An 11,015-nucleotide genomic window follows, 5' to 3' on the forward strand; every position below is an offset into this window, starting at 1 on the left:
TTTGTCGTTCAAAGTATGACGGGATACATAAGCACAGAGTCACGTCAAATGGATATCTAAAAAAACAGACTTAACAGTAAAAGTAATATTAATAAAGATAAATAAAAGAATACTATAACACGTTATTAAGATGATAAACAACGTCAGTACGCAAAATCTATACTTCAAGACCATCGTGTATTATTTGTGAAGTTGATACGGAATATTTATCAACAAGTTCTTAATTGGTACCTTCCGATGAACTTTTTTAGAAAAAGGACGAGACGTTCTTTGACATACCCCTGGTTCGTCAACTTTTTGTTCAGACACTGGTGACGTTTTACAAAGTCTGAGTAGGAGCTGCAAGCTCTTGAATACCGAATAAGTTGGGAAATATATATCCCATATGCAGGTGAAGTTGGTATATTGCTACTAAGGTGGGGGAAATTGATAATTTCAAAATTAAAATCGTCTCGTTTGTCATAGATTATGGTACTGAGATGACTGTGACAAATTCGAGGTCTAAGTCTAAAAATGAGGCGGAGGAAGCCGTGTCTGTTGTTTCTTTAATTTCTAGTTCTGATGGATATATTAATGGAACCCAATCAGAAAAGTTCGGATTGTTAATGGAAAGAACATCATCAATATATATGAAAGTGAAATTAAATAACCTGGCTTCTTTGATCTTCTTGTTTTTGACAAGTGTCTGAAGGAACTCCGATTCATATGAAAATAAGAAGAGGTCGGCAAGGAGAGGCGCACAGTTCGTTCCCATAGGAATGCCGACAATTTGTTGAAAAAGTCTATCTCCAAATTCAACAAATATGTTGTCAATAAGAAACTCCAGCATACTGATCACTTGTTCCTCTGTGTAGCATGTTTTACCCTTTTGTTCACTATTAACAAAATATGCCTTATGGTATCCCAAAGTAATAAATTTTTAGCATATGCTACCATTTTTATGATGAAAAGCATTGTGGATTATTTCTTTTAGACGGTTTTTCAATTTCACATGGGGAATGGTGGTATACAAGGTTGAAAAATCAAAAGTTTTGATAGAACTAATTTCAGAAAAAGACCGAGATTTAAAATTATCCAGAAGTTCTTTAGAGTTTTTAAGAATCCACATATGGTTAATACCACTACGCGAGTAAACAGTTTCACAGTATTTGTGAAGACCCTCTTTCATTGCGGACAGAATTTTAGTCATCTAATGGACAATTCTTTAGTGGAACATGCAGATGAGCCGACAATGTACCGTTGTTTGTACGGAATTTTGTGAAGTTTAGGTATCCAATACAAACAAGGTAAGTCCTCCGCTTTGTTGTTCCATGCAATGTTCATTGAAGCCATGAAGGACTTATGATTCGCCAAAATCTCATCCTTGTCAAATGATATGTTTTTGTATGTGGGATTACCTGAGTGCTCATTTATTCCTAATTCTTTACATAATTAACCAAACGTATTTTCGAGACAATGTAATACATGTTCTCATGTTTTGTTTAAACGCCTGCAAAATTATAGTCACGTATGTCACCGACCAATAAATTTAAAGTAAGTAATGTATCCAAGATGACGGTCCTCATAAACGTACAGTGGGATGTCCAGTCCAAACACAATTTCTTTCGAATTATTCTTATACAGATAAATCTTATTCTTCCTTATTTACGATTTCTCCATATCCAGCATTACAAAATCCCTTTAATGCACGTTCCTTGATTGGAGAATAAATTTCTTTTCTATATTATTTTAACAATACATATATTGATTAGAAGATACGTAATACACAATTTTTGTGTTTGTAGATAAATCATGGAGAGAGTTGCAATAGTGGGGAGGTAAGGCCAGATCATTTTGTCATTTAAATGTTTATAAGAAAGAAAGAACTTTAAACACGACATCAAATATACTTTATGAAACCTTTTCTAAATCGTCCTGTTGACATGGGGATATCCAAGTGTTTGGAGATTGCTATGTTTTCTGTATCCTAAAAAATAACATTGCAATAACTCTTTGAAGTACATGTAGTACGTTATTACCTTTTGTAAAAGAAGTCCAAACATCCATACCTTTATCCTGATCCAACCACTTTGTAGACTTTATGCTAAAAAGATAACTTGAAACACACACCATCAGCGATATTATTTTTAATAAAGCGTATAATTATGATCCTTTATGAATAATTACATTTCCCATCTTTTATAATATATTTTTTTCCGAATAGCGCACACAACTGATATGAATAATGAATTTTATATATTGAAGTGGTCTGATTGGACGGAGCTGGGCCATGTTGTTTGCTGCTGCAGGATACAAAGTTAGAATATACGATATTGAACCAAAACAGATAACCGACGCACTTTCCAACATTCGCTCACAACTAGAACATTTGGAAGAAATTGGTTTGATGCGAGGACACTTGACTAAAGAGCAACAGTTTCAGGCTATAGAAGGAACAAATGATTTGAAATATTGTATAAAAGGAGCAATATATATACAGGTTTACTTATTTAGTGTTATATCTCGTCTCACTATTTTTAATATATACCACCTTTGATAAGTGTTTGGTATGACGATAAATTTTCACTTCTGTTCTCGTACTGTGAACAACAAAATTATTTATTTTGAAATAAATATTTCCGTACTCCATGTATACCTTACAACAAAATTATTTTTATTTACCTGTGTACGTTATTTTATTTGGCGGTAGTTTGTCCAAGGTTATGGTTGTCTTTCTGATATTGTTTTACATCTCACCCCTTTTTTTTATTAATTTTGTATTTACATTGTGTCATAGATCAAATTTATTCGTTCAGCGTGTGTTCACTTGTTTATGTTAATATGTTTTTTGATTGAGTTAAGCCGTTTCAATTGATATTTTATAGTGTGTATTTCTTTGTTGTGATGTTACACTATTGTTTCAGGTTAGGGTGAAGGTTGGCGCCTATTAAAACATTTAAACCCGCTGCATTTGTTTGCACCTGTCCTTAGTCAGGAACCTGATGTTCAGTGGTTGTCGTTTGTTGATGTGGTTCATAAGTGTTTCTCGTTTCTCGTTTTTTTTTATATAAATTAGACCGTTGGTTTTCCTGTTTGAATGGTTTTACACTAGTAATTGTTGGGGCCCTTTATAGCTTGCTGTTCGGTGTGAGCCAAGGCTCCGTGTTGAAAGCCGTACTTTGACCTATAATGGTTTACTTTTACAAATTGTGACTTGGATAGAGAGTTGTTTTATTGGCACTCATACCACATCTTCTTATATCTATATATATATTGCATAAAAAAAGCCAAATATTTACAGGTAACATGTATATACCAGATCTTCTTATATCTATATAGTTTTTTTTTCTTCTCGATGTCCTATGTTAAATTTCCCATACAATTATAATCGCTTTTCTTCACATATATTTCACGAACATTGATTAGTTGTGGTATATATAGCCAACCCAACTCTACTTTCTTAATTAAAATGACGAAAAAGTTTGGGATACTGATAGTAGCTCGTGGTTAGAAGATCTGATACCTACTGTCAGTGAATTGAGCTACAGAGTTTGTTTTTACAAAAAAATATCGTTTCACCAGAATGAACGTATTTATTTAAAGCGTAAATTTGGTCCATTTTTACTTTTTAAGGAAAATGTTCCAGAAATTTTAGAGTTGAAGAGAAGTGTTCATCAGAAGATCGATGCTATTATGGACCCTACGGCAATACTAACCTCTTCAGCCAGTACAATTGTACCTTCAGATCTGTGTAGCCACTTGAAAAACAGAAATAGGTTTATCGTTGCTCATCCTGTAAGTTTACTGGTTAGCCGATTTTATAATTTTTGCTTAATTGCTCGTTTACGTTTGACAAGTTCGGAATTACAAAACCGGTTCATGGTTTCAAGCAACAGTTTTCGGTATCGTGTAATTCTATTAACTTGCATTTTTTTTAAATTGATGTCAACTCTTGTTTTTCATTTTAGCATACCGTTTTTGAAAAAAAGTTAATAATCGTGAATAATGACAGGCATCAGTCTTTCTGTTAACGTGTAACAGCCAGATTTCAGCAAACGTAAATCGATGTCAAAATATTCGGGAAAAAAACGTTATACTGATTGTTTAAGTTAGATCATATTTTGTATGTAATCGAAATTAAACATTCTCAACTAGTTTTTTCCGATCGTTGTCAAACTTTTTGCAACAAGATGGCATTGGTATTATTTGTTTAAATAAGACAAAAAACGAAATATATAATTGTTGTTATAATGGCCGTTTTTGCTTGTCACATATAAGTGTTTAAGTGTTCATATTTCTGTGTATTGGCTTGAGTGTCCTTTAAGGACCTGCCCTTGGTGACTCCTGCATATGAACAACAATACTATTTGTTCATATGCATCAGCCACGAGGAAGGACTTGACTCAAAAGCTTTTTTTATAATGAATGCTATGCTGCTTCTGGTGCATGGTCAATAAACACTAAACATACTGGTTTATGTGACTACATGTATTATTAACTCAATTTATATTTCATGTTTTTTTCAGTTGTATTTCTTCTTTTTTTATTTTCTTGTGTATTGTCTTTTGCAACTGTGTGATATAAAAAATCAATGTACTGACTATGCCTATAATGGGTCCTCTATTGGAAATAAAATTTATCTTATCTTATCTTATAAGGGATTATATCGTAAGGGATTGGAAGATGTATATTGTCTAAGTCATAGCCATTACCAAATTCCGAACACTAAAACATGACCGAAGGGGAACATTTTAAATAATAGTTCGAAGCTAATAATAACAAATAGTACATATGATAGATGTAAACAACAGAGACGTTAAAAAATGTGTGAGTCTTTCAAAGGAAGATGTATATCGCCTGCCAACTTCAAGTAATTTTAGAAGGAAATGGACAAATCCAATTAGGTTTGTATGAGAAACATCAAAATCACTCAGATTAAAGGTAAATAGTTCAGGTGCACACATTTTCGTCTGTATAAGTTTGTTTGCATTTTTCCAAGCTGTTTTCAAGGAGTCGCGGATTAACATGATGTTTGACACTAAAGACGAAACAAGGCTACTGAAGTGATCCCTTTATGTGGAAAGCCAAAATATCACAAACAAGTAACGCAGCAACATGAAGAAAACCAACACAATTCCCATAAAAAAGTTTGGAAACTAATGTGTCCCGGAAGGGCACAAAAATCATCAAAGATACTAGGCTTATAGTTAATTAAGCCAGACGCTTTATTTTCGTTTTATATAAGAATTATTAGTGGCACTCGAATCGTGTCAGTTGGGAGGTCAAATCAATTAAGAAAATGAAGAGCATTGAAAACCAAACTGGTAAGCAGGTCCTGGTCCATTAGTGAGAATATATCGTTTTAATGTTGAATGACACAGTTAGTGAAAGTACTCTGAGCTTGCTTTAAAAACTTTCAGAATACTTCGTAATTTCATTTTATTATCTACATTCGTATGTAAAATTTATAATATACCTAATACTTTTCTGAACAGATTTTATGGGGTGCCTTTATACCATTTCAATTTTATTTCACCTATCATGGCAATATTGTATGAGTGTGCATTGAAAAAACGCTATTTAAATTACCTCCTTTAAAGTGCTTGTTGTAAGTCTGGTCTTTTGTCATTGCCGTTTTTTATGAAAAGATTTTGGAAGTACCATTTTAAATTTCTGTTCTCAGTTGATATACCAGAAAAAGTCCAATTGATCTTAAGGGTTGTACTACAATGAAAACGATTTTTCTATTTAATTCAATAGCTATCAAATGTTCAATCCTATTATATTAATGTTTATAACATGAAGAGATGCAAATATTTTGTAGACAAATCCGCCATTTTATGCTCCATTGGTAGAACTTGGACCTTCTCCATGGGCAGATCCAGATTTGTTGCCACAGACAACAGCTTTAATGAAAACGATTGGACAAAGTCCTGTTACTGTTAAAAAGGAAATATTGGGATATGTCCTCAATAGGATACAGTATGCTTTATTACGGGAATGCTTTAGTCTTATAAGAGTAAGTTCCCTTTATATAGTATATATTTCATTTTTATCATAATGTTTTCTCATATCTATATTATTTCGGACACATACCGCTTTATTTCAATATAAAACTAAGGAGATGGATATGATTGTTGCCAATGTTGCCAATGAGACAACAACTATAAATAAAGACCAAAAGGACATTCACAGGTCACCGTATGAATATATTATCTGTCTGGAATAACAAGCAGACAAAAAATAAGATTGTGAGTATACATTCAAAAATGAGAGAATGTGGTATAATTACTATAAAGACAACTATCCACCAAAGACTAAAGAACAAAACTGTGAAAAGTTACAGATAAACAACGGCAAAAACCCATACCGTATGGTAAGCCATAAAAGACCTCGGGATTTCAAAACCAAAAACCAACGGTCTGATTTTTACAGCGACGAACGAGTTTAGTTTTGTTCTGCGTCCAATGAAAATCGATATTCATATAATCTTGCTTTTTGGTTACACATATAAATAAACACGTATGTGATTATGTCTAGGTATGTCTTTATTGTCTAGCTTGAAGTGTTGGTTTGATTATTTTCCTATTGAAATGTATACCCATTTTATATGCTGCACAATTTCATGTTTTCAAAGATATGCATTTGAGGCTATGTATATATGAGCTACAGTTCCATATTTCTGATCAATTCTGTCTTTAAGACAAATAATAACTGGGAATGCATACCCCCGCTTGGTAAAACAAATTGTATAGTGACTGCTATGTCTGTTGTTAACGCGCCCATTCACACTTGGTATCAATATCTCCACAGTGACCGTTTGGATATTTCAGAATATTCAGAAAAAGTTTTTTGTGCTATTATTTCATTTGTTTTCATTCGAATGAATGTTTTGGAAACATTGACTTTGCAATATGTAGTCAAATACAGTACGAGGCTTATGCAATTGTTAGTGCTGCTTTTTTTCTAGTTGCTCCACCAGTCCGTCCATCTAGTTACTAAAAAGCAACACTAAATATTCTATAGATAACACAGGTATATAACAGAACTTGACACAACTACTTCACATCGTGGTAGTTATGAACCTAGCCTGTTATTGGTTTTTTTATGAGACTGATATTTTGGGTTTCAAATAGCAAAACATTGACTTCGCGTTTTCTACATATAGAGAAACTTTTTCAATGAACAAACTTACCACAAAAATATTCTAGTACCTGAACACTTATCCCACTCTGATGTATCTTCCACTGTCTGTGCTTAAAGCTACTGGTGATTAAACCAATTTTCTGCAGTACTACAAATACACTTTCATTAATTTGCATTGTAATTGTTATGTCCTTTAGGAAGATGTTGTAAGTGTCCAGGATTTGGACAAGGTAATGTCTGATGGACTAGGCCGCAGGTATGCATTTATTGGACCATTCGAAACTGCTTACTTGAATGCTGGCCCAGATGGTAATTTTGTTTTTAATAATGGTTACTAGTAATATATATGTTGAAGATACATCAAGATATATTTCAAAGAGTATACAAGTGTGGACACAGATCAGTGTGGATAGTATGTTTGGATGTTTGATAGTGTTTTCTGACAAAAAGAGTTCTCTGGTTTTCCCCATAGGGTTCTATGTTGAACTGTTGTGCCCAGTGACAGTCAACCTGTACCAAACACTGAAAATAGCAGTCTTATATTCAATATTGCATTTTACTGTTCAATATATATAAGAAGATGTGTTACGAGTGCCAATGAGACAACTCTCCATCCAAGTCACACTTTGTAAAAGTAAACCATTATCAGGTCAATCAAGACTGTCATGTAGGAGACACTACATTAAATCAGTGCTGACCGATTTTATTTAGCTAGACATTGCTTTTAATATCAAATCTACATATTGGCCAACGTGCTATGATTGCTTCCTGTATATAATATGTACATTCCTGTAAATAAATTTTGTGCATGTGCAACGTTACATTGGAGGATTTCCTTTCAACATTTTAACTTTGAAATAACTTCTATGTGAATACATTAACATTTTTATAAATGATCCGTTAAGGGAACACAGCTAGTTCAAAGAGTATATAATTATGTTCAAAATAAGCAAAATGCTGGTCTGTTAACGTATGGTAGCAATTTCTTATCTGTAAACGTATGGTAGAAATTTGATTCTCTATAAACGTATGGTTGATTTTTAATTCTTTGTAAACGTATGGTTGTGATTTATTGTCTGTAAACATATGGTATAGATTCGATTTTTGTAAAAGTATGGTAGGGATTGGATCGTCAGTAAACGTATGATAGAGATTTAATTGTTTGTAAACGTATGGTAGAGATTGGATCGTCAGAAACGTACGGTAGATATTTGATTATCTATAAACGTATGGAAGAGTTTGGATCGTCAGTGAACGTATGGTAGAGATTCGATTGTCTGTAAATGGATGGTAGCTATTTCATGCATGTAAACGTATGGTAGAGATTTTATTGTCTTTTTATGTGAGGTAGAGATTTGATGGTCTGTAAACGTATGTTGATGATTTCTTGTCTTTTAACATATGGTAGAGATTCGATTGTCCGTAAACGTACAGTAGAGATTTGATTATAAAAATAAGAAGATGTGGTATAATTGCCAATGAGATAACTCTCCACCAGAGACCAAATGACATAGAAGTTATCAACTATAGGTCACCGTACGGTCTTCAACAATGAACAAAAACCATACCGCATAGTCAGCTATAAAAGGCCCCGAAATGACAAATGTAAAACAATTAAAACGAGAAAACTAACGGCCTGATTTATGTACAAATAAATGAACGAAAAACAAAAATGATATACAGCAACAAACGACAATCACTAAATTACAGGCTTGGAACAGGTACATACAAAATGTGGCGGGGTTAAACTAGTTCGAAGACGCCAACCATCTCCCTGACCTGGGACACTGGTGTAACAATACAACATAAGAATAAACTATACAAATCAATTGAAAGAGGCTAAACTCATCAGATCGACACAAAGTAGAAATACAAAAACATAGATCGGACGTGACAGGGTACTATACATCCCTACAACAAAAAGGCACTAAGTACAGATCTGACAGTTATCGCAGTTACTGACAGCTAGTTAAAAACCAATAACAACTAATAAAAAAAGCACGCATCTAAGACTAAAATAACAATCAGTACACATCCAACATTCAATGGATTTAGTGTAAAGACGCCATTAACAGTCAGAGAAAAACATGAACTTGTGCAATGCCAAGACACAGGTATCGACAGATTGTAGAGCCATGGATGTGCATTTGTATATAAAAATGATATTTAGTTTGACTGTCTCTTAACGTATGGTAGATATTTTATTGTCTGTAAAAACGTATAGTAGAGATATGATTGTCCATAAACGTATGGTAGAGATTTTAGTGTGCATTACGGATAGTTACTGAACTGCTCGAGACAAGAACTTTGGAAGCTAAATAAATAAACCAGTAATCGATTTTTGTCGACTGGCATAAATAAGAATTGGTGGAGGTTTTATAAAGCTACGTCTGCTATTTCGCAGCGAAAAGTTGATTTATGTATCCAAACAGTATGATTACAAGTAACAAATGCAAAATTGATTTGGCCCTCTATTTTTTTTTATACGAGCGTCATTGATGAGTCTTTTGTAGACGAGACGCGCGTCTGGCGTACAAAATATTAATCCTGGTATCTTTGGTGAGTTTGTTTTACTGGTGTCAAAATACCTGTTAGATCTATGCATTGTCACAACGCCTGTTTAATTGTATACTTTCAATTACAACGTTTCATTCATGTGTTTGTTCATTTTTAATCAAATTTACATGTGTTACCTTATTATGTCCTCTATGTAGTTTTCACTTGTGAGTAAAGTATCTTTTTTTTTCGCAAACTTAAAGCATATTACATTGTCCTGTTTGTCGTTTAAAACTTTCAGTTTTCTAAACTGGTTTTGTAATTTATAGCTGCTTCTTATATTTAATCGTTGTGGATCCCCATAAGTAACTGAGCAGGTGATCTTTCCTGTTTTGCTCAACGTTGCCACAAATATGAACATATACAATTGACAATTGTTACATTATCAAATAAACAAAAAAAAAATCGTCGAGGAATTCCTTACTCTAAGTTTAAAAGGAATGAATCGTGAAATTTTGTCAGCAAATTGTTATCATTATACTCTTTGATTCCACTCTAACTCTGATTATATGGAATCTGTTTACGTATAAATTGGTGCACAACATACACTTCATTTCAAAAAATATTAACCTTTAAACCATTTATTGATTCCTTTTTGTAAACGAAACCATCTACCATTTTTATCTAATTATAAAAAAAAACACATTCACATATATATGTATATATAATGACCAAACCGTATTCTTTAGTGTGTGGTTTCAAACGTTCAGAAAACGGATTGCTTGTTCTTTGTTGCTTAGAAAAATAAAATCTTATATTTTTTATTATGATTTTAAATAAAGTTTGTAAAAGATAACTAATCCACGACATTTAAAACAGAAAGTACATCCCAACAGGATTCTATATAGAGATATTCATTTTAGGTATGATTGGTTGGGGTCGGAAATACGGTGCAGATATTTTGAGGGTGTGCCAGTCTTTTGGAGGCCCAGAACCCTTTGAAGGACCAACAGTCGATAAAATGCAAAGTGAAATGGTGAAATATTTACCTTTGGATAAACTGGACGAGAGAAGAAAATGGCGTGATGCGAGACTGTCAGCACTTGCAAAGCTAAAAGCTTCTTTTGATTCCGAAGAAGACAAAGATAATTGAGTGAAAAAAAATAATAAACCAAAATTTCATTGTTAGTGTACTAGTGCAAAGTATTTTCCCTTATTTTTTATGCCCCCGTCGTAGGCAATGGGGGCATTAAGTATTACCTTTGACCGTTCTTCCGTTCCATTTTTGTTTCCGCACTCTAATTTAAGTTTTCTTCATCCAAATTTTATGAAACTCAAACACAATGCTAAAAACCAAAACTTGCAGACAGAGTTTGAATTTTGGCAGTGAGTCA

The 11,015-nt window shown here is 33.2% G+C and overlaps 1 protein-coding gene across 1 annotated transcript; it reads left to right on the forward strand.

Moving 5' to 3' along the window:
* The first annotated feature begins 1,791 nt into the window (after window positions 1-1,791).
* Window positions 1,792-10,803, forward strand: LOC127725999 (lambda-crystallin-like). Its single transcript, XM_052233298.1, has 6 exons — window positions 1,792-1,817; window positions 2,245-2,479; window positions 3,613-3,774; window positions 5,804-5,998; window positions 7,323-7,434; window positions 10,545-10,803. The coding sequence occupies exons 1-6, from the start codon at window positions 1,792-1,794 to the stop codon at window positions 10,772-10,774; spliced, it is 960 nt and encodes a 319-aa protein (XP_052089258.1). The 3' UTR covers window positions 10,775-10,803.
* Window positions 10,804-11,015: the final 212 nt, after the last annotated feature.

The sequence above is a fragment of the Mytilus californianus genome, unplaced genomic scaffold, assembly GCF_021869535.1.
Source record: "Mytilus californianus isolate M0D057914Y unplaced genomic scaffold, xbMytCali1.0.p SCAF_15, whole genome shotgun sequence".
Lineage (NCBI taxonomy): Eukaryota > Metazoa > Mollusca > Bivalvia > Mytilida > Mytilidae > Mytilus > Mytilus californianus.

Excerpts from the sequence above, each read along its gene's own strand:
- LOC127725999 (XM_052233298.1), top strand. The coding sequence starts at position 1,792 with ATGGAGAGAGTTGCAATAGTGGGGAG. Across the intron at positions 1,818-2,244 it reads AGAGTTGCAATAGTGGGGAG|TGGTCTGATTGGACGGAGCT; the intron begins GTAAGGCCAGAT and ends TATATATTGAAG. Across the intron at positions 5,999-7,322 it reads AATGCTTTAGTCTTATAAGA|GAAGATGTTGTAAGTGTCCA; the intron begins GTAAGTTCCCTT and ends TATGTCCTTTAG.